At 36.6% G+C, this 26,825-nt stretch overlaps 1 protein-coding gene across 5 annotated transcripts in view; it reads left to right on the top strand.

Moving 5' to 3' along the window:
- ZNF569 (zinc finger protein 569) overlaps positions 1–24,461 on the top strand; it is a 35,194-nt gene extending 10,733 nt beyond the window's left edge. For 2 of the 5 annotated variants that reach the window (XM_059877065.1, XM_059877064.1), the window contains exons 2-6: positions 1,648–1,771; positions 5,163–5,220; positions 14,445–14,571; positions 14,879–14,974; positions 21,223–24,461. In XM_059877065.1, coding sequence (XP_059733048.1) covers positions 1,698–1,771; positions 5,163–5,220; positions 14,445–14,571; positions 14,879–14,974; positions 21,223–23,042 — 2,175 coding nt within the window. In that variant the 5' untranslated portion in view covers positions 1,648–1,697 and the 3' untranslated portion in view covers positions 23,043–24,461. Of the gene's footprint in view, positions 1–1,647; positions 1,807–5,162; positions 5,221–14,444; positions 14,572–14,878; positions 14,975–18,328; positions 18,407–21,222 lie in introns of those variants that run through there. The other 3 variants (XM_010814917.4, XM_059877066.1, XM_059877067.1) reach the window with 3 other exon arrangements.
- The last annotated feature ends 2,364 nt before the right edge of the window (positions 24,462–26,825 follow it).

Below are 26,825 nucleotides of genomic sequence, written 5' to 3'. Positions count from 1 at the left end.
GTTGTTGGAGGAGGACGCCGGGCAGGGGCGGCGGGTTCCCTGAGGCCGTGGGAGTGGAGGGTGAAAAACTGAGCGTGTGACTCGATAGGACTTTATTTTCCAGACATTTGTCCGTGACTCATATGGCCCTGGAGTCGTGTGTGTAGGCAGATTTTGTGGATGTGTTTTTTCCTTTTCTATTTCCATATGAATGTGGCTTCAAACTACGAAGCCTGTGTGTGATTTGTGAGACTGTACCAGTGCTTCGTTTCTTTGGTTCTGGTCATCGTAAATATGTTTTTCTATTAGACATCAGTAGCCCCAACACGTTGTTTTATTATTTGTTTCAAATTGTATTTTCGTGTATTCGCCATATTTTGTGTGCTTAGTAATTTCATGCTCCTTGCCCCCCACTCCCAGCCCCAATTCACAAAATAAAGAAAAGCTCCAAGAAAACAAGAATCATTCATACTTCTGCCAGCCACTATCAAATTTTATTTCCCATCTTTTCATTCCCCGTGAATATATTATATATATATGATCAGTAGCTTGAAAGTTGGAATCACACTGTACATACAATTGTGTAGTCTACTACGTATGGCATTTAACAATGTGCAATTAATATTTTTTCATTTAAACAATTACACATCTATGTGATCATTTAACAGGTTTTTTATGGTATACATGTTAATGCATTTACTCTTGTTGATGGGTAATTTGGTTCTTTTCAGCTTCTTGCCATTGTAAAGAACGTGTTTATTAGCAACTGTTTGGCACATGTTATGATGCACTTTATTAATTTTCGGGGGACAGGGGGCAGGCTCTTAGAAGTGGAATTGATCAGTTGAAGTGTATGTGCTTATTGAAGACTACCTGCGTTTGTGCTAAGTCGCTTCAGTCATTTCCTGACTCTGTGCAATCCTTTGGACTGCAGCCTGCCAGGCTCTTCTCTCCATGGATTCTCCAGGCAAGAATACTGGAGTGGGTTACCATGCCCTCCTCCAGTGGGTATTCCCAACCTGGAGATCGAACCTGTGTCTCTTAGCTCTACCTGCATTGGCTGGTGGATTCTTTACCACTAGTGACACCTGGGAAATGCAAAGACTCCCTGCTGCTGCTGCTGCGTCGCATCAGTCGTGTCTGACTCTGTGCGACCCCACAGACGGGCAGCCCACCAGGCTCCCCTGTCCCTGGGATTCTCCAGGCAAGAACACTGGAGTGGGTTGCCATTTCCTTCTCCAATGCATGAAAGTGAAAAGTGAAAGTGAAGTCGCTCAGTTGTGTCCGACTCCTAGCGACCCTATGGACTGCAGCCTACCAGGCTCCTCCGTCCATGGGATTTTCCGGGCAAGAGTACTGGAGTGGGGTGCCATTGCCTTCTCCGAAAGACTCCCTAATTCTATCCAATTATTCTCTGGTGAAGTTCCATCTAATCTACAGTATTATTGGCATAGTATTAGATTGCCTATATTTATACACCCTTGATAACAATGGTTGTCATTAATATTAGTAACCTTTGTTAACCTCATAAATGTAAAATATTTCCTTTAATTTGCAGTTATTTGATTACTATTGAAGTCAACCATTTTAAAAATAATTTTTTGTGAATTATGTGTTTTCTAAGTTATTTTTCCAAAGCAGTGTTCTATTTTCAAATTTCTTTTCCAGGTTCTTCAGGTATTATGGATTTATTCATTCATCTACTCACCATTTATTGAATGCTGCATGTGACAGGAGTTAAAAGATGCTTGGGATATAGCATTGAACAAAGTAGACAGACTCTGCTATCATGGTACTTAAATTGTTGTGGGTCAGATAATAAGGGGGGTAAGTAAATTTAATATAACATACATTACATAGTGAAAAATTCTAAGAAGTAAAGAAGGAGAATATATAGAATCAGGGATAGGACTTTTAGATGGGTTAGCTAGAAATGCATCCTGAAAATGTAATAATAAGGATATGAAGGAAATTAGGAGCTAATTATGCACAGCACATGCGTATAATTAAGGGAAGAGGGAACACCAGTTAGAAAAGCCCAGGTGGAAATATGCCTGTTACCAAGAGGCGGCTGCTGCTGCTGCTGCTGCTGCTGCTGCTAAGTAGCTTCAGTCGTGTCCGACTCTGTGCGACCCCAGAGACAGCAGCCCACTAGGCTCCCCTGTCCCTGGGATTCTCCAGGCAAGAACACTGGAGTGGGTTGCCATTTCCTTCTCCAGTGCATGAAAGTGAAGTTGCTCAGTCGTGTCCAACTCCTAGCGATCCCATGGACTGCAGCCTACCAGGCTCCTCTGTCCATTGGATTTGCCAGGCAAGAGTACTGGAGTGGGTTGCCATTGCCTTCTCTGTACCAAGAGGCTAGGGTGGCTGAAATAGAGCAGATAAAAGGGAGAGTAGTGGAGAAGGAAATGGCAACCCACTCCAGTGTTCTTGCCTGGAGAATCCCAGGGACGGGGGAGCCTGGTGGGCTGCCGTCTATGGGGTCGCACAGAGCTGGACACGACTGATGCAACTTAGCAGCAGCAGCAGTAGCAGCAGTGAGAGATGAGAGAAGAAAAGTAATTGAAGGGCCGGAGGCCAGATCAGGTTGGTCCTTGAGGGCCATGTGAATGATCTTGACTTTTACTCAGAATGAGGTGGGAAGCTGTGGGAGAGTTTTGAACATGTGATTTTATCTGCTTATTATTTAAGAGGATTGCTTTGGTTGGTCTGATGAGAGGATTAGGGGAAGAAGACAAGGACAAGGGAAGAAGTGGAAAGACTAATTAGGAAACTGTTGCATTAATCAAGGGAAAAGATGTTGGTGACCTGGACGAGAGTAGTAAAAATGGTGAGAAGTAGTCATGTATGGCAATTTGCTGATAGAACTGATGTGATGTATAAGTACGACAGGATGACACAGTATTTTTTAATATGAGCAACTTGAAGATTGGAGTTATTACCTGAGAAGGGAAAGAGGGTAGGAAAAATCTGGGACATAGGGAAATAGTGAGATTTCAGTTTGGAATATTATATGTGAAGTATGAGGTACCCATTGGGTATTTAGGTGGAAATATTAAGTTGGCAGTGGGATATACAAGTCTACAGTTCTAAAGAAAGGTCTCAGATTGGAGACATACACTTGGCAGTTATTAGCATGTAGATGATGCACGCGTGCATGCATGTGTGCTCAGTCATCTCCAACTCTTTGTGACCCCGTGGACTATAACCCGCCAGGCTCCTTTGTCCATGGAATTTTCCAGGCAAGAATGCTGGAGTGGGTTGCAATTTCCTACTTTTGAGGCTATTCCTGACCCAGGAATTGAACTCCTGCTGCTCTTGCATTGGCAGGCAGATTCCCAGGCACTACACCACCTGGGAACCCCTTTTAGGTGATATTTACAACCAGACTGGATGAGATCACGTTGTAGGGTAGATGGAAAATGATAGAGGTAAAGGACTTATCTTTGGGTCACTTCAACATGACAAAGTCTGGGAAATGAGGAGGAATCAGCAAAAGAGACTGAAAGGGACCAGCTAGAATGATTGAGAGACTCGTGATATCCTGGAAACCGAGGGAAGAATGTGTTTTAATGAAAATTGTGTCAGATGCTGCTGATAGCCCAAGCAAAAGAGGACTGAGACAGTAATGTTGAATTTAGCAACATGAAAATTGTTGGTCACCCTGCAAAGCAGTTTCAGTAGAATAAGGACCTATAGAGAAAACTGGACAAGATAAATTGGTGATAACAAGTATAAACAACACTTTAAGTTTTTTCTCTTAATGGAAGGAGTGAAATGAAATGGTAGGTGGAGTTAAGAGGTAAATAATAACCCTGTTCATATACTGAGTGAAGTGATTCAACAGAGAGAGAAACTTGATAAAGGAGGAAAGGGGAGAAATGCTATAGACACCTCCTTAAATGGAAGAACAAACGTTAGGGTCTGAGGATAAAGGAAAAGAATAAAATAATCACTTAGGAGAGTGGGACAAAGAATGGAGAAATATAATATGATCTCCAGGCAGCATTGAAGACCCACTTGCTGTTAGTTTTCATGAATTTAAATTGAGCCTATTCCACGTGGTTGTTTGGTTTTTCCCCTCCTGTACTGTTCATATGCATGGTTGTCGCCACAGACAGGGGAGAGGAGAGTAAAATTTAACCAAAGTTGTTGGTTTCATGAAATAAGAAAGAATGATGTGAGAGAAAGGGGCAAGGGAGTCTAAGTTAGCAAGAATTAATTATACTAATTGACCGTGGCTTCAAGGCCAGGTAAGTAGAAAAGTGGTGGGAAGAGGGTGAGGGAAAATGAAAAACTATAGAATGAAGGAATGGAAGCTCCTGATGGTGGTGAAAAGTGGTTGAGTTGAAATGCAAGAGGAAGTAAGGTGGAAAGACAAGGATATTTTTCCCTTTAGTTGCCAAATGTTCAAAATAGGACAATCCTTCTTTTTATCACCTATTTGTTTTTGAAAATGTGGAATATTGTTAGCTATATTTCAGTAGGGATTACAAAATGGTGATATTCAAATCCTGTCATTCTTTATTTACTAGCTGGAATATTTTCCTAAGGAAAAAATGTCTGTCATCAATTCTGATTAGTTTAAGACACAGTTAGCATTTATAAGAATTTGTTGTTTTCTGTGTAAATATTTAAGTCAATAATTGTAGTAGCTGATGTAAAGTATGCTTGTGTGTCTATGCATGCATGCCTGCTAAGTTGCTTCAGTCATGTCCAACTCTTTGCGACCCTATGGACCATAGGCCGCCAGCCTCCTCTGTCCATGAGATTCTCCAGGCAAGAACACTGGAGTACGTTGCCATGCCCTCCTCCAGGGTACTATCCTGATCCAGGGATTGAACCTGAGTCTCTTACATCTCTAGGATTGGCAGGCAGGTTCTTCACTACTAGTGCACCTGGGAAGCCCTTCTCTGATACAGAGCTATTGATAAGTTCATGGGGCATCTCCTACATATGCACTCCTATTCTTGTTCACCAAATGTGCTTAAGCTCTCCATGATGTAGTAGTCATCTTTATAGCTATCAGCATCTTTGGGGGATGTATATTCTTGGCCTTCCTGATGGCTCCAAGTATCATTTTGCTACAGAGTGACCTTTAAACTACCTTGTGGGTACAGGTTTCTCAAACCACAAAGCAAACCTTGTCTAAGGTTTTTATTCTCTTTTATTCTCTTTTTCAGCTCTGCCTTCTCAGGCTCAGTCCATTCCCAGAAAGAAGAGGAAATGAATGAATTCCAGGTAAATTTTAAATAGCATATTTGTTCCAGAGTAGTTTAAGGGAATTGTAGTAATCCATACACTAAACTGGAAAATCCTATATAGATAAAACATATTTTCAGAGGAAACAGAGTTGGAAGATTAAGACCAGGAAAGTTAAAATATGATTATGCAGAAATGTATTCATTTAGAGAGATTAAAGTTGGGCTTCAGTTTTGAATTTCATTACTATAGGTAAACAAGAGCAGAAATTCATTATATATTTAAGTAAGTTTTTCATTGGCACCTAGGTCAATGAATATATTATAACATATATAGGGAGACTTTCTGTAGTTGGTAAAACAGCTTTTCTGATAGTCCGGGGTTTTCTTTATAATTTAAAAAAAAATCTTGGCTGTGCTGCATGGCTTGCAGGATCTCAGTTCCCTGACCAGGGATTGAACCCAGGCCACAGCAGTGAAAGTGCTGAATCCTAACCGCTACCACCAGGGAGGTAGTCTGTTTTGATCAGGGATAAAGCAAAGAATATATGTTAAAATATCCCAGCATTGGAAATAACACAAATCAACATCAACAGAAAAAGAGATAGTATTTCATGCAGTGGGATAGTGTACACACACACACACAAAACCAAAACACACAGAGTACTGCAACTTACAATATGGATAATCTCACAAACATGTGGTACCATTTATATGAAGTTTGAAAACTGAGAAAACTAGTCTCAGTGTTAGAGAATAGTGGTTACTGAGCAGGTATTTACTGGGACGGGATATGAGGGAATCTTGTAGTATGCTGAAAATGTTCTATATTTTGATTGAGTGATGGGTACACAAATATGTAAATATATAAGAATGTCTCAGTTTGTGCATTTAAGATTAGTGCATTTTACCACATTATTCTATGTATGTCATACCTCATTTAAAAATAAAAAGCAGACTATCTGAAGAAATAGATGGGATGTGCCTTTCAAATGACCCTATATAATTATTTTTTCCATGTATGTTTGCTGTGATTTGGCCACAATCTAAAGTAATCATTTATGGTAAATTCTTTTACTTTCAGTCTACTAGAATGTGAACAGAGTAAAAGTTTTATTTGGTTTACTGCTGTATCTACAGCCCCTAGAACAGTGCTTGGTATACTTGGTTTTTGTGAATGTGGTTGTAATGAATCCATGGTTCCTTATTTCTTCATTTTACTCTTAGAGTAAGTAATGTCTGTTTCCTCTTCAAGGACATTTCCTCAGAACTTCATCCTTTTTCTTCAAAGTTCCTTTGGAATCTTTCTCTTTCAGATTTTATCCTGTACTCTTAGCTACTAAACATATTTCAATTTACTGCCTTTTCACTCTCAGCTCAAAGATTTGCTTTACTGAAACATACCTTTCTTTGACCTGGTGCCCCTATCTCATAGCTTCTCTGTATGTCTAGTTTTTCCCTCAGTTAATTTTCAAAGTGAACACATGTTCGTAGCCAGCATTAAGCACTGGATAAAGAAATAGAATATTACCCTAACACCCATTGGACTCCTTCTGTACCTTTCCAAGTTATTACCCCTACTCCAGGGGTAACCACTGTTTAGTGTATATCACTATAGACTCTTTCTGCATATTTTTAAACTTTATGTAACCTATGTACTTGGCGTCTGACTTCGTTTAATATTTTGTCAGATTTATGTTGAATTGCTGCATGTAAGCTGTAGTTCACTCAACTTTATTACTGTATATTATTCAATTATATGAATAAACCATAATTTTATATATCCATTCTATCATTGATTGGCATTTAGGTAATTTTTATTTGGGAATAATTAAAATATTGTTCCTGTGAACTTTCTATTAGATTTTTGTTGCACATATGTGCATATCTCTTTCTACCAAAGCAGAATTGCTGAGTCATAAGTTATGTGTAAGATTACCTTTTATTAATACTGCCAAACAGTTTTCCAAAGTGGTTGTCCAAAATTATACTCTTAACAGTGTATGAGAGTTCTCAGTTATTCCAAGACAACAACATCTTGAGTGTATTTTCTATGGTCACTAGCTTGTTTTTTGGTATAATATCAAATTCATAGGTAGTAAAACAGAAGCTCAACTAAGTTTGAGTACATAAAAATTACATTCTTCTGTTGATACAATCACCATAAATAAAGTAAATTTGAAAAACCTAACAATAATTTTAGTAATACATACGGCAGACGAAATCTGGTATTTAAATATTTACAAACTAAATTAAAATCGAATAGAAAACTGCATATAATACATGAAAATAAATCCACAATTGAAAAAATAAAAAAGAACAAATGCCCAGTAAAAACTGTAAATAATATCTATTGTTAATCAAAGTTTTACATGGATTACCTTATATAGTCTTCAAAAGAGTCTCTCTTTCCTATTTGTTTATGTTTTCATTTATTTCCCTCAACTAGTATGTAATTTCCAGGAGGACAAGAACTTATGTCTATCTTCCAGCTATATCCTTGGACTCTAAACCAGTGCTGGGCATATCTAGTAACTCCGTAACTTGCTGAATAAAAAACTATAACTCTAGGGCTCAAATATGAATTATTTTCTCATTCTCTTTAGTGGCAGTTAATACTCATAATGAAAACCTCAACTACTATGAGACCCTCAAATAGTCTCTGAGCTATCAAAAAACAAAAACAAAACAGGTTCAATTGTTTAATTCTCTGGTTCTACTACTTTAACACATAGAAGAAATAGAAGAGCTGAGATTTCAGTGGTATTGCAGAGACTGAATCAAATGAACTTGTTGATACATTGTACCTAGGTGTTGTAGAAGAGTTATGAATCAAAATATATGCTACAGTTCCATTTTTGGAAAAAGGGTTGGTGTTGTTATTAAGAAAGGTAAGAAAGTTAATGGCAAAAACTGCTGAGTATTATATTACTCCTGACAAACCTAATACGGAATAGGTATATGTTACCTGAAATAGTGAACTACTGATGGCAAACTACTAACTGGATTCTAAGTAGTAAATGAACATGATAATGAGAAAAGCAAAATTTTCTGTTAGAAAAGATTATTTTTACAGTCATAAAATCCAGTATTCATGAAAGAATCTCATCATTTTCTTTGGATGAAAACTCCATACATGAGACACTGTGTGTGCATGCTCAGTTGTGTCTGAGTCTGCGACCCCATCGACATTATAGCCCTCCAGGCTCCTCTGTCCACAGAATTTTCCAGACAAGAATACTGGATTGGGTTGCCATTTGTTTCTTCATATACATTATTTTTTAAATATTCTTTTCCATTATGGTTTATCGCAGGAGATTGGATATAGTTTCCTGTGCTGAATATAGTAGGATCTTGCTGTTTATCCATTCTAAGTGTAATAGTTTGCATCTGCTATCCCCAAACTCTTTGTCCATCCCTCTTCCTTCCCTGCTACCCATTGACAACCACAGGTCTGTTCTCTATCATGTGTCTGTTTCTGTTTTGTAGATAAATTCATTTGTGCCATATTTTAGATTCCATGTCTAAGTGACATCATATGGTATTTGCCTTTCTCTTTCTGACTTAGTATGATAATCTCTCGTTGCATCCATGGTGGTGCAAGTGGCATTATTTTATTCTTTTTTATGGATGAGTAGTATTCCATTGACTGTGTACCGTATCTTCCATCCATTCATCCAAGACAGTAAGCTTTAAAGAAACAAAAAGAATGTTACTTTAAAATGCCAATTAGTGCATTAGATAATAAAGATAAATGGTTAGGACTACTTCTGCATCAAACTGCAGAAAATTTATTATAAGGAATACTGTGAAAAATAAGAAACATATCAGTAGGAAACTTTTATTGATCTGTCTTAGCTCATGGTAGACACAGACAACAAAATGAACATAACTACCAATAATAATTTGATAGAGCTAATTGATTGTCATAGCTTATAGCCTGGAAGCAATTAATATCCCCTTTTTAGATATGGAAAAACTAAAAGACTGACCATATATTAGGCCCAAATTCAATAAATTTCAAAGTACAAACTATGTTTTCCACAATGCAATTACATAGGAAGTTAATGATAAAACTTCAGAAAGAAAACATTTCTGCATGGAAGTTTTAAAACTAGCATAAGGAACTTAGGATCAAGAAAGACAGAATTTAAGATCATGGTTCAGGCCCTAATACCCTAACCATACTTAATCTTAAGCTGGAAAAATAGCCAGTAGTGGCTTGAAAATAGGATGGTCTCAGCATGAATGCAGTAGTAGAACTAAAGATAGAGAAGCTGGAGATTGTTCATCGATGATGCTTCTCATAGCTGGTTCTCCTGAAGGGGATCTAGGAGCATATTTTCATGGCTGCCAGAAAAATAGCACTTTGAAAAGTTCTCTTTCTGGCATGAGCATTTATCTGTCTTAATAGATTTACCTAGTGTTATTGACTGTCTCTGACAGAAATCTTACATAACAATTGCTTAAACAGGGCAGAATTTTGTCTTTGTAGGAATTCTGCTCGGTTCAGTTCAGTCGCTCAGTCGCGTCCAACTCTTTGCGACCCCATGAATCGCAGCATGCCTGGCCTCCCTGTCCATCACCAACTCCCAGAGTTCACTCAGACTCACGTCCATCGAGTCGGTGATGCCATCCAGCCATCTCATCCTCTGTCGTCCCCTTCTCCTCCTGCCCCCAATCCCTCCCAGCATCAGGGTCTTTTCCAATGAGTCAACTCTTCGTATGAGGTGGCCAAAGTACTAGAGTTTCAGTTTTAGCATCATTCCTTCCAAAGAAATCCCACGGCTGATCTCCTTCAGAATGGACTGGTTGGATCTCCTTGCAGTCCAAGGGACTCTCAAGAGTCTTCTCCAACACCACAGTTCAAAAGCATCAATTCTTCGGCGCTCAGCCTTCTTCACAGTCCAACTCTCACATCCATACATGACCACAGGAAAAACTATAGCCTTGACTAGACGGACCTTTGTTAGCAAAGTAATGTCTCTGCTTTTGAATATGCTATCTAGGTTGGTCATAACTTTCCTTCCAAGGAGTAAGTGTCTTTTAATTTCATGGCTGCAGTCACCATCTGCAGTGATTTTGGAGCCCCGAAAAATAAAGTCTGACACTGTTTCCACTGTTTCTATAAGGGATATCATAGTGTTTTCTTTCTTCATCTGACATGCCCATCCATGGGGTTGCCAATTGCAGGATCCCATCTTTCTCGTGGCAGAGTAATATTCCATTGTATATGTATGTATTACCTCTTCTGTATGCGTTCATCTGCTTTTTGGTCTCTGCTTTTTAATACACTCTCTATGCTAGTCAATAGCTTTTCTTCCAAGTAGCAAGTGTCTTTTAATTTCATGGCTGCAATTACTGTCTGCAATGATTTTGGAGCCCAAGAAAATAAAGTCTGTCACTGTTTCCACTATTTGGCTTGTAGTGATGGGATCAGATGCCATGAGCTTCATTTTATGAATGTTGAGTTTTAAGCCAGCTTTTTCACTCTCCTCTTTCACTTTCATCAAGAGGCTCTTTAGTGCCTCTTCACTTTCTACCATAAAGGTGGTGTTATTTGCATATCTGAGGTTATTGATATTTCTCCCAGCAATCTTGATTCCAGCTTGAGCTTCATCCACTCCAGCATTTCACATGGTACTCTTCATATAAGTTAAATAAGCAGGGTGACAATATACAGCTTTGACATACTCCTTCCCCAATTTTGAACCAGTTCATTGTTCCATGTCCGATTCTAACTATTGCATACAGTTTTCTCAGGAGGCAGGTGAGGTAATAAGTATTTGTTCTTTTATTTTTTTTAATAATTTCTGAAATTAATTTTTGGCTATGCTGGGTCTTCATTGCTGCATGAACTTTTCTCTAGTTATGACAAGTGGTGGCTACTCTCTAGCTGCAGTGTGTGGGCTTCTCATTGTGGTGGTTTCTCTTGTTGCAGAGCACAGGCTCTAGAGTGTGCAGGCTTAATAGTTGTGGCACATGGGTTTAGTTACTGTGAGGCACGGCATGTGGGTCTTCCTAGATCAGGGACGGAACCCCTGTCTCCTGTATTGGCAGGTGGAGTCTTAACGGCAGAGCCACCAGGGGGAGCCCCAACAATATTAATTCTTTTGATCCACGAACATGGAATATCTTTTCACTTATTTGTATTCTCTTCAGTTTCTTTCATCTCCTTGGTTAAATGTATTGCTAAGTATTTTTGTTGTTTCTGATACTTTTGTGAATGCGTGCATGTGTGCGTGTCAAGTCATGTTTGACTCTTTCCGACCGCATGGACTGTAGCCTATCAGGCTCCTCTGTCCATGGGATTCTCCAGGCAAGAATACTGGAGTGGGTTGGCATTTCCTCCTCCAGGGGATCTTCCTGACCCAGGGATCGAACTTGCATCTCTTATGTCTCCTCTTCACTATTGTGAATGGGATTGTTTTTATTTCTTATTCAGATATTTTGTTGTTAGTGTATACAAACAGAGCTGATTTCTGTCTATTGATTTTGTATCCTGAAACTTTACTGAATTTTTTGATTTGTTCTAACAGTTTTTTGCTGGTGATTTTAGGATTTTCTGTATATAAGATCATATCATCTTAAAAAGACTTTTCTCCTTTTTTTTCCTTGCCTGACTGCTCTGGTTAGGATTACTCATACTATACTGAATAGGATTGATGAGAGTACCTTGTTCTTGTTCTGGTCTTAAAGGAAAAGTTTTCAACCTTTTACCATTGGGTATGATGTTAGTTATTGGCTTATCATATATTGCCTGACTTATGTTGAGCTACATTCCTTCTATACTCAATTTGTTGAGAGTTTTTATCACAAAAGGATATTGTATTTTGTCAAGTGCTTTTTCTGCCTCTCTTGAAATGATCAGACATAATAATTTCTGTCTTTCTATTAATATGTCACATGTATAGATTTGCATGTGTTGAACTATCTTTGCATCCCAGGATTAAATCCTTCTTGATCATGGTGTTTTAACATGCTGTTGAATTTAGTTTGCCTATATTTTGTTGAAAATTTCTGCATCTACATTCATTAGAGACACTGGCCTATAGTTTTCTTTGCAGTGTCCTATCTCCCTTTAGTATCAGGGTAATGTTGGTCTTGTAAAATGAGCTTGAGAGTGTTCCCTTCAGTTCAACTTATTTTTTTGTGTGAAAGTTTGAGAAAGATTGGCATCTGTTCATCTGTAAATGATTGGTAAAACTCATCAGGGAAGCCATGTAGTTTTTGGCTTTTCTTTTTTGGAGGGAGAGGAGGATTTTCTTTACTGGAAGATTTTAATTACTGATTCAGCTCCTTACTCATTATATCTGTTCTGATCTATTTCATGGTTCAATCTTGGTAGGTTGTATGTTTCTAGGAATTTATCCATTTGTTCTAGGTTATCCACTTTGTTACCATATAACTGTTCATAATAGTCTCTCATGGTCATTGTATCTGTGGTATCTTTCAGATATCACATGCCCCCTCTTTCATTTTATTTATTAGACTCCTCTTTTTCTTCTTGATGGTGTCCTTAGCACAGTTAGTACAATCTGCTTCTCTGTAATGTCCTCTGAGAATGTTATCTGCTGCTCTCTCAGACTTTTCAGTCATGAAGCTCAAAATTCAGTATGCTGGATATGATGAGAGAAAAATGAGCCTCTTTGGCACCATATCATATAGCTGAGAAAACAGGGTACTCACACATTTTTACTTTCCTTCACGAGTGAAATCATGGACCAGGATTTCTCTTGGCCCTAAGCTATGTTGCCTTGATGGAGGAGTGAGGTAGGTGAAAGTCAAACTGTTCCTCTTACCCTTTATGATGAGTCCAAACTTGTATATTTTGCTCCATTGGTGCACTGGAAATCTTTGCTAGAGACCTGCACTTTCACAAAGGCTGTCTTTTGTTGGGTGCTTGTCTCAGACAGTCATTTTCTGGGGGCTCCTGAACAGTGGCCAAAAGAGGCTAGAGTCAGTTCACATGCCTCTCAGGGGTCTACAGCAAGAACTGTGGTCTTTATGCTTATTTTTCAACATTTGGGTAGGCAAGACTCCTTCTGAGTACCTTGCATATGGTGCTGGATCCCGCAGTTCCCATAAGGGCACTTTTGTCCATGGATGGATGTCAAATTATTATTTTTGCAGTGGGGACTGAATGAGGGATGTCTTATTTAGCCATGATTGCCTTTGGTTTCTTAAGCCTGATTATTTACAAGTCCTTGCTCTTCAGTAGGAAGGGCTCCAAAAGAGGAGTTTCCATTATTCTCACAGCATACTCTGAACCTTAGTGAATGTTCATGTTCATAGGGTCCTTTTAGGACCTAGAAATTAATAATCAGAAACATTTTTTGTGAGTTTGCTCCTGGTGATTTCATCTTACCCCATCTGTCACAGAAATTCCTGAAAGTATAGGAAATATGGACAGCTCCCTTTGTTCCAGTGCTCTTTGTCTTATGTTTATATTTTTGGGATATTTTGGTTTTTAACTAGAAAAAGTGCATTTGATTTCTATGTCTAAAGCACACTGCTTTGAAGAAATTTGTCACCATTCCTCATTTCTGACACTTTAAATCTTTCTTTGTACTATTTTTTCATAGTTCTGGTTGTAATTCAGATTTAGAATTTTAAAATTCTAAAATTTAAATCCATTTAAAAAAACTTCATTAACAAATCTTTTTTTCTGTATCTTTTCATATTTGTAGGATTCTGTTTGTGGCACTCTTTTTTAGTATATGTGAACTCTGCAGTTTTCATGGCTGCAGACACATATCATAGGCTTATGAACAATAAATCTTCATTTTCAATTTAGATTTTTTCTGGCCTAATGAACAATATGTGCAACTGCTAAATCAAAATATCTCCAGTTGGATGTCCTACTATGTTTCAAAGTTTGTATACCATTCTCTCCCCTTTTCTGCTTCTATCCAAATCATATTTTCATGTGTTAGTGAATCACAGGGATCTAATGAGTTCCCAAACCAGTTAACTTCGAGTGAAGTTTTATATCCCCCCAGTTTTTACAGTCAGTATAAATCGGTACCCAAGATCTCTTTAACCCACAGTAGTTATTAAAGATATGTGCTTGCTAAATCAATGAATGAACACAAACTGACAGGATATTGCTAAAATGATTTTTTTCTTTCAGACAGTAACAAAAACATAAAATTTATTTTATAGTCTCTTACCTTTGTGTATTACGTGAACAAGTTTCAATATGTTTTGTCCACAACATATAAGGTAGATGACTTCAGATTGAGTGGGAGTATGTTGTTACAGGACACGGTGACATTCAAAGATGTGGCTATTGACTTCACTCAGGAAGAGTGGAAGCAATTGGATCCAGCTCAAAGAAACCTGTACCGGAATGTGATGCTAGAAAACTATAACAACTTAATCACAGTGGGTAAGGGTAGTTTCCTATATAACTCAAATTCTGGGAGTAAAGTTCCCTTTTTCCCCCCAGTGTTTCTGAAATGGGTCCAACCTTCAATTATTAGACTGAGTTTGGTCTTTAGATGCCTTTGTTCACATGCACATGCATGTTGCAGCTTTCAAAGCAAAATGTCATCTATGGTTATGTTTCAGGGGGCAGCATCCCTAGAAACAATGCTTTTCTTATCTTTCAGAAGGCCTTGGGCTAGCCTCAATTCTTGAATGATTCTTTTTTCCTACTATTTATGCCCAAATCTTACATCCTTTCCCTTTCACAGGATGTCCGTTCACCAAACCTGATGTGATTTTCAAGTTGGAGCAAGAAGAAGAACCATGGGTCATGGAGGAAGAAGTGTTAAAGAAACATTGTCCAGGTTAGTGAAAGGGAACCATAGAGGTGAGGAAGGGCCAAGGCCCTTTAACAGCTAATATGTAAGTTCTTGATCCCTCTGAAATATTCCAAAGGTATATTTTTTTAGGCCATAGAATTCCATACTGACGGTGTGAATTTTTTATATATGTAAGATGTCATTTTTGAAACTTTTTTTGAAAATTCACATTTTTGTTGTGAATTTAAATATCCTAACTCTGTAAAGCTTTGAAGTCAGTGGTACACTGGTTTCATAAGATTTAGAAACTTTCCTTCACATTCTTCACAATCTGTATAAAATTACTCATTGTGTTATTTATATCTTCCGTTAATTCTACAGCATTCTCAGCATCATCAAATATTAGCTCTCATTCATTGTCTTAACACTCTACCACTGAAAATCAGATAGATCCTAGACATTTTTATTTTTTCCTCCATATTTTTAAATCTCCTGTTTTCTTCCTTTGTAGCTCTCTGCTGTCTTCTCAGTAATTACTTTAAATATATCTTCCAATTTACTAATTCTCTCTTCAATTGTGTTTATTTTAAACTCATACACCTTTTAAAAAAATTATTTATCTTTGGCTTTGCTGGTTCTTTGTTGTTACACATGGGCTTTCTCTATTTGCAGCGAGCAGGGGCTACTCTAGTTGTGGTGCACAGGTTTCTTATTGCAGTGGCTTCTCTTGTTGCAGAGAACAGGTTCTAAGTGCACATTCTTAAGTAGTTGAGGCACATGGGCTCAGTAGTGGCTCTGGGGCTCTAGAGCTTGGGCTTATTAGTATTGTGCCACACAGCTTTATTTGCTCTGCAGCATGTGAGATCTTCCTGGACCAGGGATTGAATGCATGTCTCCTACACTGGCAGGTGGATTCTTTACTACTGAGCCACCAGAGAAGCTTAACTCATCCACCTTTGAAAAAAACTTTTAGTATAAGTATTTTGTATTTTTAGAAATTCCTTTTGTTTTTGCAAAAAATTCTCACATCTTTCTGATTCTTCCTAATAATTTCTGTGGCTTCTTCAGATTTGTGTTTTAATTTTTGCTTCTTTAAAAATACTGTACATAGCTCTTTTGTATTGTCTTCAGGTTTAAATGTCCTATTTTTGACGACTCAGTGTGTTTTGGTTCTTCATGTGCTCGATGATAGCTGATTGCAATTTGAGTTTTTTAAAATCTTAATTTATGATAATCTTCTTGTCCTAAATTGAGTTGCTTTCTTCTGAAGATGATTTACATGTGTTTCTGGTGGGCACCAAGAGGCGTTTCCAGGTAAGGATCAGTTCTTTGAAGGTAGGCTTTTGGTAGGAACCTCAATTGAACTTTTCTTCTTTATTGATAGCCCAAGAGCCTTATATTTTACTTAATAAGGCTTTGCATAGGTATTCAAGTCAGATCCATCTTCAGGCTGCTTTCAGTTCTGCTCTCTTAGTCATGGTCTTGGCTAATACTTGATTTTGTTTTGTTCACTTTTTGTGTGTGTATAGTGCTCAGGTTGTTGGAGAATACTGCAGTGTTCTTGGAGATTTAGGCTACTTCCTATAAGCCCAGTAGTGCTTCAAAATTTCAGCTGATTTTATCCACTGTCTAATTTTGCAAATGAGGTTACCCTATTGTAATTTCAATGTTAAAAATCCGTATGTAGTCTGTCTCTTTTATTCCCCCGACTTGCATGGTGTTTTTTGTTTTGGGTGATTTTATTTTTCTCTTTATTTCTTGGTTCTGCTGGTTAATCTTGTTTTAGCCCTTTTTGTTTTCTCATTGTTTCTTCCTCATGCATTTGTATTTCTATAAATATCTTTCTATATTTCTAGCTCTTGATTTATACCTGGTATTTTCACTAAGTTTTATCATTCATGGCAATATTCAGTCAAGATTTCATTCTGTATGTCATAATTTTCTTTAGCTTGAATTTTTGTCTGCTTTCTTTATATCATGTTTTTTTCTTTTCTCTTACATTTTTTAAGAGATATGATTTCAATACCTTCTCATTTTTGAGTGAGGATAGTTCCTTCTTAACCTGATTTTTAAAGAAGTATAATGTTAGGGAAGGAAAAACAGTTCTCAGATCTAGAGCACAAATCTGCAAACTAAACTGCTAACAAAACTGCAAACTTTCTTTTCTGAGGAAGAAAGTTCTCAGATTTAGAGCACAAACCTGTTGGCCAGCCACTTGTTTTTGTAAATAAAGTTTTATTGGAATACATTCATACCAAGTCATTTACATCTTGACTGTTACTATTACAGAGGCAAGGTTGAATAGTCGTGTCAAAGACTATATGACTCATGAAAGTGAAAGAAAGAAAGTGAAGTCGCTTAGTCATGTCTGACTCTTGGCAACCCCATGGACTGTAGGCTTCCAGGCTCCTCCATCTGTGGGATTTTCCAGGCAAGAATACTGAAGTGGGTTGCCATTTCCTTCTCCAGGGGATCTTCCTGACCCAGGGATCAAACCCCAGTCTCCCACACTGCAGGCAGGCTCTTTACCATCTGAGCCACCAGGGAAGCCCATATGACCCATGAAGCCTAAAATATTTGCAGTCTGACCTTATTTAAGAAAAAGTTTGCCAACTCTTGATGTATAGGAGTACATCTGTGCTTCATACTAAAGCCTTTTATTCTGCATGGTTGTGTGAATATAAGTATGTTTAGGCTTTATTTCTTCTCATCCAAAAAGGAACTGTGGCTACAAGTCTCATAACTCTGAATCTTATACTCTCATCCCAAGACGTCTTCCTAAAAAGATAGTATTTCACAGTGTTTCCTTGCTCAGTCCTGGTTTCCTTGACATAGTTAGGGATGTCAAGTCTCCTGTAGTCAGTCTGCACTCCCAAATTTCCATGTTGTAAACATGGGTTAATTAATTCTTCCCTTCAAGGTACGGTGTCCATTTTGACAGTGTCAGCTGTTTGCTCTGCCCACAATCGGAATGAACAATTATCGTCTCTTAGAATCCTTTTTCCCCTGTTCCACCCTTCACTGTATTTGTCAACATTAACTCATTATAATTGGGGTTATAGCCACCACCTAAGATCACTGAAGCATCGACGTTTCAATTCTTGTTTGTATACAGGAAAAGAGATCAGATAGTTTTTCATTCTACCATCTTAAAACATGGAGTCTTTTCTGTCACATTTGGTATTTTGATCTTGCTCCTGGAATTTGTCACTTCTACTTGGACACTACCTTAAAGACCTGATCTTGCCTTCTCCCTCGACCTCTTTTGTTTAATTGAGCTTTTCTGTTTCCCTAAACTGAGGTGACTCAAAAGCTTAAGCTCAGTATACTATTTTCTACCAAGTCTCTAACTTCCTGCTTTCACAAGAATCTTTCATTTCCTTTATTCTCAGTCTGGCAGAGAGGAAAATGGAGATTATTTTTTCCTCCCTATTTTTGAGCTAAGCAGCCACTACGGACTGGATGTCTTACCCTTTGGTATGTAGATTTTCATTTATTCTGTTTGAGCCAGTTCCTTATCTCTGAATTCCTCTGCCTGGTGTCCTTGATGTAGAGCTATTCTGCTTATCTTTCTCAAGAGAGTAACCTCACATATTCTCTAGGATGGAAGAGTAGTCTTTGTCTTCATTAGTTTATACCGTTTTTATACTTTGCCTCATTTTCATGTGGTTTTGGGTAGGATCAGAGATAAATTCATATATCAATTAGGTCATATTTAATTTCTCATTCTTTGTTTTCCCTTTTGCTCAGTTGTTGTTTAGTCACTAAGTCATGTCTGACTCTGTTGCAACCCCATGTACTATAGCCTGCCAGGCTCCCCTGTCCATGGGATTTCCCAGGCAAGAAGTCTGGAGTGGGTTGCCATTTCCTTCTCCAGGGGATCTTCGTTACCCAGGGATCTAACCTGTGTCTCTTGCACTGGCAAGCAGATTCTTTACCACTCAGCCACCTGGGAAAGCCGCCTTTTGCTCAGTACTTACTCCCTTTTCAGTCATGCTAGGTAGGCTTTTCTGCTTTTATATTCTGATTCTTTTATCCTATTTTTACCTTCCTGTTGTTTGCTCTCATTTTATTAATTACTGTAGGGGTCAGGTGAATTTTTTAAAAATATGTAGTATGTGCTTACAGTACAGATTTTTAAAGTACAAAAGGATACATATTGAAAACTAAATTTTCTCCTCTTACCCATGTCCTCCTCTATGCTGGCAACCTGTAGTATCATTTTCCTTTAAGCTATTACTTATTTGTATTTTCAAGCATTTTTATTGAAACCACTTTAAGTTGATAGGTTAACTTGTGAATAACTATCATCTCTGCTGTTGAATGTTCTTTTCCAAGAATGTGATATGCCTTTTGTCTTAGTTTCCTAGGGCTGCTATAACAAAGTAGAGGCTAGAAATATAAATACAGGGTGTAAGTAGGGCTCATGTTCCTACTGAAACCCACAGAAGATTCCTTGCATCTTTCAGCTTCTTTTATCCCCAGATATTCCTTGGCTTGTGACAGCATAACTCCAATCTGTGTCTTTAACGTCATATAGTGTTTCCCTGTGTTTCTGTCTCTTCATGTGGCAATCTTTTAAGAACACCAGTCAGATTAGGGGCTTACCCTACTCCAGTGTGACCTCATCTTAACTAATTACATCTGCAGTGACCTTATTTTCAAATAACTTCATGTTCTGAGGTACTGAGCATTAGGACTTAAACATATTTTAAAGGTGGGACACACAATTCAACCCATAATACTGTTTCATGTGTTCAAATCTGTGTGTGCATGTAAAGTTTTATAATTTGTGGAACTTTCTAATTAAATATATTCCCAATTTTTTTGTATTTTTATTATAAATGTAGTCTTTTGTTATCTTTTCTAAATAGCTATTTGTATATATGAAGGTTACTAAAACTGAGTATTAATTTGCTATAGTGAATTTAATGAACTTTCTATAAATTTTCAGGTAACTCTTGATTTTGCAAAGAAAGAGTTTTAATATTGACAAATAATGTGAATTTTTCCTTTCAAAGTTGTTTGTATGTATGTGGGAGGATGACCCATGCTGTGCAACACATGGGTCCCTAGTTCCCCAACCAGGGATCAAACCCATGCCCCCTTTCATTGGGAGAGCAGTCTCAACCACTGGACTGCTAGGAAAGTCACCCTTTCCAAGTTTTTATACCTCATTTCTTTCTCTTATTTAATGCTCTACCCTGTACTATAATAATAGTTGTTATAGTACTCATCTTTTTCTTTTTCCTGACTTTAATGTGACTGCTTTGGGATTTTTCCCATTAGGAATGGTACCAAGGTTTAAGTTGTACTGTGATTTTTCTCTAGTTAAATATGTTTCCATTTTATAAAGTTATTTTTATGGAAAAATGCGTGTTGAATTTTTAATATGTTTTTAATATCTTTGGAAATGATTACTTGACTTTTCACTTTTGACCTATTTACTATTACTACTATTTACTTATAGATTTCTCTAATATTGAAACATACTTCTATTCATGGAAAAAACCAACATATGTATGTCTTATATTTAATATGCTTCCGAGTCACTTTCTTTTCCTTCTAGGTCATTTTGAATATAGTTTTTGCACTGATATTCAAAAATGAAGTTGATGTATAGTTTGCTTTTTGGGTGTCATCTTTATCCGGTATTGGTATTATGTTTGTCTCATATACAAAAAAGAATTCTTTTTTCTTTCATAATATGTTGTATAGCACATGCTTAACAGCTGTCCTTTAGATAGTTGTTTAAATTCCCATGTTAATATCTATGGGCCTTGTCTATTTGTTTTGTTTGGGGGGATTTCTTTTCATAAATTTATTTGTGGAAAATGGTCTTTGTTTTCTACATCTTATAGAGTCAGTTTAGGTAATTTATATTTTTCAGAAATTATTTCTATCAAGCCATTTATGAAAGTTTATTTCCATAGAATCTTATAAAATACTTTTATAGTTTTTTAGCTTCCTGTTTTACCTTTTTCTCTATTGATGTTTCTTCATTTGTATATTCTGAATTCTCCCTCTTATTTATCCAATAGTTTTATATTTTTTATTTCAGATCCCATTAAGCAATCAAAGCTGTTTGTATTTCATAAATACCTGCCTCTACTCATATTTCCTTTCCTGGGATTTACTGAAGCTTAGGAAATAGGAGCTATATATAAACCTAGAATTTGCTTAATAGGAAATGAGGCTATAAGCTAAGAATCCCATACATGTATTTTTTTGGTTTTAATTATGTATAATTTTGGAAAATTTTACAAATGACATTTATTTGCAATTTCTTTTAGGAGAAATATGGGGGATGGATGAGCAGCTGAAAATTCAGGACAGACTTTTGACACAACTTGAAGATAAATTCACAAAAACACTGACTGATGAAAAAGTCAGTGAATGTCATAAGAAATTTGCAAATGCATTTCCTCTGAACTCAGACTTTTTTCCTTCCAGTCACAGTGTCTATGAATATGACTTATTTGGAAAATGTTTAGAACATAATAATTTGAACTATTGTGAGAGAATCTTTATAGGAAGAGAAGACTGTGAATATAAGGAGCCTATGAAATCATTTGGCAATAGCTTATCCCATCTTGTAGTAACCCCCTTTAAGTGTAATCATTGTGGAAAAGGTTTTGATCAAACTTTGGACCTCATCAGACACTTGAGAATTCATACTGGAGAGAAACCCTATGAATGTAAAAAATGTAGAAAAGCTTTTGGTCACAAGGAAAAACTGATTAAACATCATAAAATTCACAGTAGGGAGCAGTCTTATGAATGTAATGAATGTGGGAAAGCTTTCATTAAAATGTCAAATCTCATTAGACATCAACGAATCCATACTGGAGAGAAACCCTATGCATGTAAGGAGTGTGGGAAATCCTTCAGCCAGAAATCAAATCTAATTGATCATGAAAAAATTCATACTGGAGAGAAACCTTACGAATGTCATGAGTGTGGAAAAGCATTCAGCCAGAAGCAAAGCCTCATTGCACATCAGAAAGTTCATACTGGGGAGAAACCTTATGCATGTAATGAATGTGGTAAAGCCTTCCCACGAATAGCATCTCTTGCTCTTCATATGAGAAGTCATACAGGAGAGAAACCTTATAAATGTGATAAATGTGGAAAAGCCTTCTCTCAGTTTTCCATGCTTATTATACATGTGAGAATTCATACAGGTGAGAAACCCTATGAATGTAATGAATGTGGAAAATCTTTCTCTCAAAGTTCAGCCCTAACTGTACATATGAGAAGTCATACTGGTGAGAAACCTTACGAATGTAAGGAATGTAGAAAAGCCTTCAGCCACAAGAAGAACTTCATTACACACCAAAAGATTCATACTAGAGAGAAACCTTATGAATGTAATGAATGTGGGAAAGCTTTCATTCAGATGTCAAATCTTGTTAGACACCAGAGAATTCACACTGGAGAAAAACCCTATATATGTAAGGAATGTGGCAAAGCCTTTAGCCAGAAATCAAATCTCATTGCTCATGAAAAAATTCATTCTGGAGAGAAACCCTATGAATGTAATGAATGTGGGAAAGCCTTCAGCCAAAAGCAAAACTTTATTACACATCAGAAAGTTCACACTGGAGAGAAACCTTATGATTGTAATGAATGTGGTAAAGCCTTCTCTCAAATTGCTTCCCTAACTCTTCATCTGAGAAGTCACACAGGGGAAAAGCCTTATGAATGTGATAAATGTGGGAAAGCCTTCTCTCAGTGCTCACTGCTTAATTTACATATGAGAAGTCATACAGGTGAGAAACCCTATGTATGTAATGAATGTGGAAAAGCTTTCTCTCAAAGAACTTCCCTTATTGTACACATGAGAGGTCATACAGGTGAGAAACCTTATGAATGTAACAAATGTGGAAAAGCCTTCTCCCAAAGTTCCTCCCTTACAATACATATACGAGGTCATACAGGTGAGAAACCCTTTGACTGTAGTAAATGTGGAAAAGCCTTTTCCCAAATCTCATCTCTTACACTTCATATGAGAAAACATACAGGTGAGAAGCCTTATCATTGTAATGAGTGTGGTAAGGCCTTCAGCCAAAAGTCACACCTTGTTAGACACCAGAGAATTCATACTTATTAGAAATAGAAACTTTATGAATCTTGTGAGTATGGAAAAAGACTTCAGAAGGAATTTGCATTTCCTTGCACATTACATAATGGGATCTAGAGCAGAAAACTGTGAATGTGGGAAAGCCTTTTTAAGAAGCCACACATTTGTGAAACAGAATTCTTACCAAGGGGACAAAATGTATGAGAAAGCTGATTATCAAAAACCTTCAGTAGACATCTTACCTAATGATATTTATCCAGCATTCTCACTAAAATCTGAAACAAGATATTTGCTATCAGGTTATCAACATGATACTTGAGCTCCTAGCCATTGCAGAAAAAGAAATACTCTTAACCTTTTTATACTAGAATAATAATAATTAGAAAATATGTTGATATAAAATATTTATGAATAAACATGATAATGAATTACAAGACATATATATGTAGTTAAATATTTTGAAGGTCACAAAAGAACACCTGAAATTTTGAGAAAAATAACATTGTCTAAAAAGACATAAAATTTCTCACAAATCTCTAAAGTACTTCCACTCAAAGTTGTTTTCTTTAACCAGTTATGTTTTTAACAATTTCACAAACTGATTGAAATTTTATATAGGAATGTAAATGGCCACAAATAGGTGAAATATGTAAAAAATACAAGAGAGAAGATACACCATTAGATATCATTTATTTAAAGCTGGCATCATTGTTTTTACACAATGTTCTTAAGGAGTATATCAGTGGAAACAAACTGAAGATTGGAGGAAGGAGATATGGGGATTTTGTGTATTATAATGCTATTGAGATCACTGGAGAGAAAATGACCTATTAAATAAATGGAAGATTCATATTAACAAAAAATGTTAGCTCTCTAGTTTTTATCATATGCAAAAATAAAATCCAAACAGACTGAAGACTAGAACATAGAAAGCAAAATTCTGTATGATGAAAATAAAATAGACTATATTTACTACCTTAGAGTAATAGGATTACTTTAAACATACATAAATGTGGAACATTCAGTTCTATTTTGGTGCATTGGCTTCAGAGGCACCCACATATGTCACAGAGATACATATATCTTTGTGTTAACTGGATCATGGTTTGTATTCCTGTAAATAGAATACATGCATTTCCATTAATAGAGGGATAGAGTGATACAATATGGTTATTTCTATGATAGAACATAATATTTAAAGATACAAATTTGACATAATTACATGGATAGACTCCATAATACTGACAGAAAAAGCAAAATGTACAATGAAATAAAACATTTTTTTTAAAAACATTTCTATAAATTTAATAAAACAATGCAAAGAACAGTACTGTGTGTTGATCATGGATACATATATGACATTGCCTTTTAGGAAGTGAAGGCAGTTGTTATATTTATCTGTAATATTTCTTTAATAAAAGACAAAGCAAATATGACAGTAGTAATGAATCTGGTTGTCAAAATTATGTTGTAGTTTTTTTAAATTATTATTTCTTGTCTGTATTTTCCTGTTTCTCTAAAATAATCAAGTAGATAGAGAAAACCTGGACCTATATGGATTCTTATTTTTGATCAGATATAACATTTACAGAAAGTTATCTTTAATAATGATACATAAACCAAACCTGAATTAAGATATTTTGCTTACCACCTCATGTTAATTAGCATATACAAATCAGAAGTATACAGCATCTATTTGAAGAGAGCTTTAAAATTTTTCATTTTTTATTTTAAACATGAGTTCCTCCCTATTTGAAACCAGCAAAGAAACAAATTTAGGAAAAAATATCACCTGCATTTGGGTTGGTTTCAAACTAAGGGGAAAAGACCACTCATGCATAATGTAAAATGTTAATGTTGTAACATATCAAGACAAGGATACTCATATTGGGACAGAAGAAGTGTCAAAGTATATAAACAAATCTTTCTTTGGCTTCTGAATTTTTAAATGGGAATTCAGATAGTGGTTATTTTTATGTGTCAGGTAAGAGCTCAGTGAATATGAAGGTTCACTTCTTCCTATACCACAGCTGTTTTATATTAATGCCTTTCAATTTTTTCTAATTTTTTATTGGAGGATAATTGCTTTACAATATTGTGCTGGCTTCTGCCAAAAATGAACTCAAATATTTATAGTACTGAAACTTCTTTCCTCTGAATCAGTTCAGTTCAGTCGCTCAGTCATGTCCAACTCTTTGCGACCCCATGGACTGCAGCACACCAGGCTTCCCTGTCCATCACCAACTCCCGGAGCTTGCTCAGACTCATGTCCATCGAGTCTGTGATGCCATCCAGCTATATTATCCTCTTTCATCCCCTTCTCCTGCCTTCAATCTTTCCCAGCATCAGGGTCTTTTCCAATGAATCAGTTCTTTGCATCAGGTGGCCAAAGTATTGGGAGCTTCAGCATCAGTCCTACGAATGAATATTCAGGACTGATTTCCTTTAGGATTGACTGATTTGATCTCCTTACAGTCCAAGGAACTCTCAAGAGTCTTCTCCAACACCACAGTTCAAAAGCATCAATTCTTCAGTACTCAGCTTTCTTTATAGTTCAACTCACATCCATACATGACTACTGGAAAAACCACAGCTTTGACTAGATGGGCCTTTGTTGGCAGAGTAATGTCTCTGCTTTTTAATATGCCATCTAGGTTGGTCATAGCTTTTCTTCCAAAGAGAAGAAATCTCATGGCTTTTAATTTCATGACTCCAGTCACCACCTGCAGTGATTTTGGAGCCCAAAATAATTTCTCTGAATAGCCCATTCATATATTTTATCTTTTTCTACTGGAACTTCCAAAAATACTTTTATTTAGAAATTATTACAGATTTATATAAGTTGAAGAAATAATACCCTAAAGCAGGGGTCCCCAACCTTTGGGATCTAATACCTGATGATCTGAGGTGGAGAAGATACAATAATAATAATAATAGAAATAAAGTGCATGATAAGTGTAATGTGTTTGAATCATCCCCAAACCATCTTCTTTCCTCACCACCCACCCCACCTCTGGCCCATGGAAAAATTGTCTTCTGTGAAACTAGTCTCTGGTGCCAAAAAAGTTGGGGACCACTGCTCTAGAGGACTTTTAGTTTGTGTACCCTATATCTGCATTCCCCTAATGTTAACATTTTACATGACTGTAGTTATATATCAAATTTGACACTAATTAGATTCATAGGCCTTATCAGATTTCACTGATTTTGCGTGCATTTGTGTGTCTTGTTACAATTTTACCTAGTGTAAGTTTTTGTAATGACCACTACAATCAAAATATAGAACTTGAAACACCACAAGTATCACTTATTCTATCCCTTTGTAGTCATACCTTCTTTCCTCCCCTTGTACCCCACTCCTAATCCCTGACAAACACTATTCTCCTTAATTTCACTATACCAGGAGTGTTCTATAAGTGAAATCACTGTATTACCTTTAATATTTATATTTACCTACCTAATTACTATGTAACCTTTTAAGGTTGGCTTTTTTTCACTCAACATAATTCTTTTTAGATCAATTCCACTTGTTGCAGGTACAATAATTTGTTCTACTTTGATCTACAGAGTTCTAAGTACATTTCTTTGTATTAACTTTTTAGTAGTTTAGAACTTCTAGGTATTACTTTATACATACATGACTTATCACAGTCTACTTTCATTAACACTGAACCAGTTCAAAACCTTATTTCTCCCCTTTGATTGTATAGTTACCATAAATATTTCCTCTATATACCTTAAGAACTACATAAGATAGTGTAGCCATTTTTTATTAAACCATCTAACATAATTGGGAACTCAACATTAAATGTA

The sequence above is a fragment of the Bos taurus genome, chromosome 18 (assembly GCF_002263795.3).
Source record: "Bos taurus isolate L1 Dominette 01449 registration number 42190680 breed Hereford chromosome 18, ARS-UCD2.0, whole genome shotgun sequence".
NCBI lineage: Eukaryota > Metazoa > Chordata > Mammalia > Artiodactyla > Bovidae > Bos > Bos taurus.
Note: the sequence above shows the minus strand (reverse complement) of the source record. Positions and strands in the feature narration are given on the sequence as shown.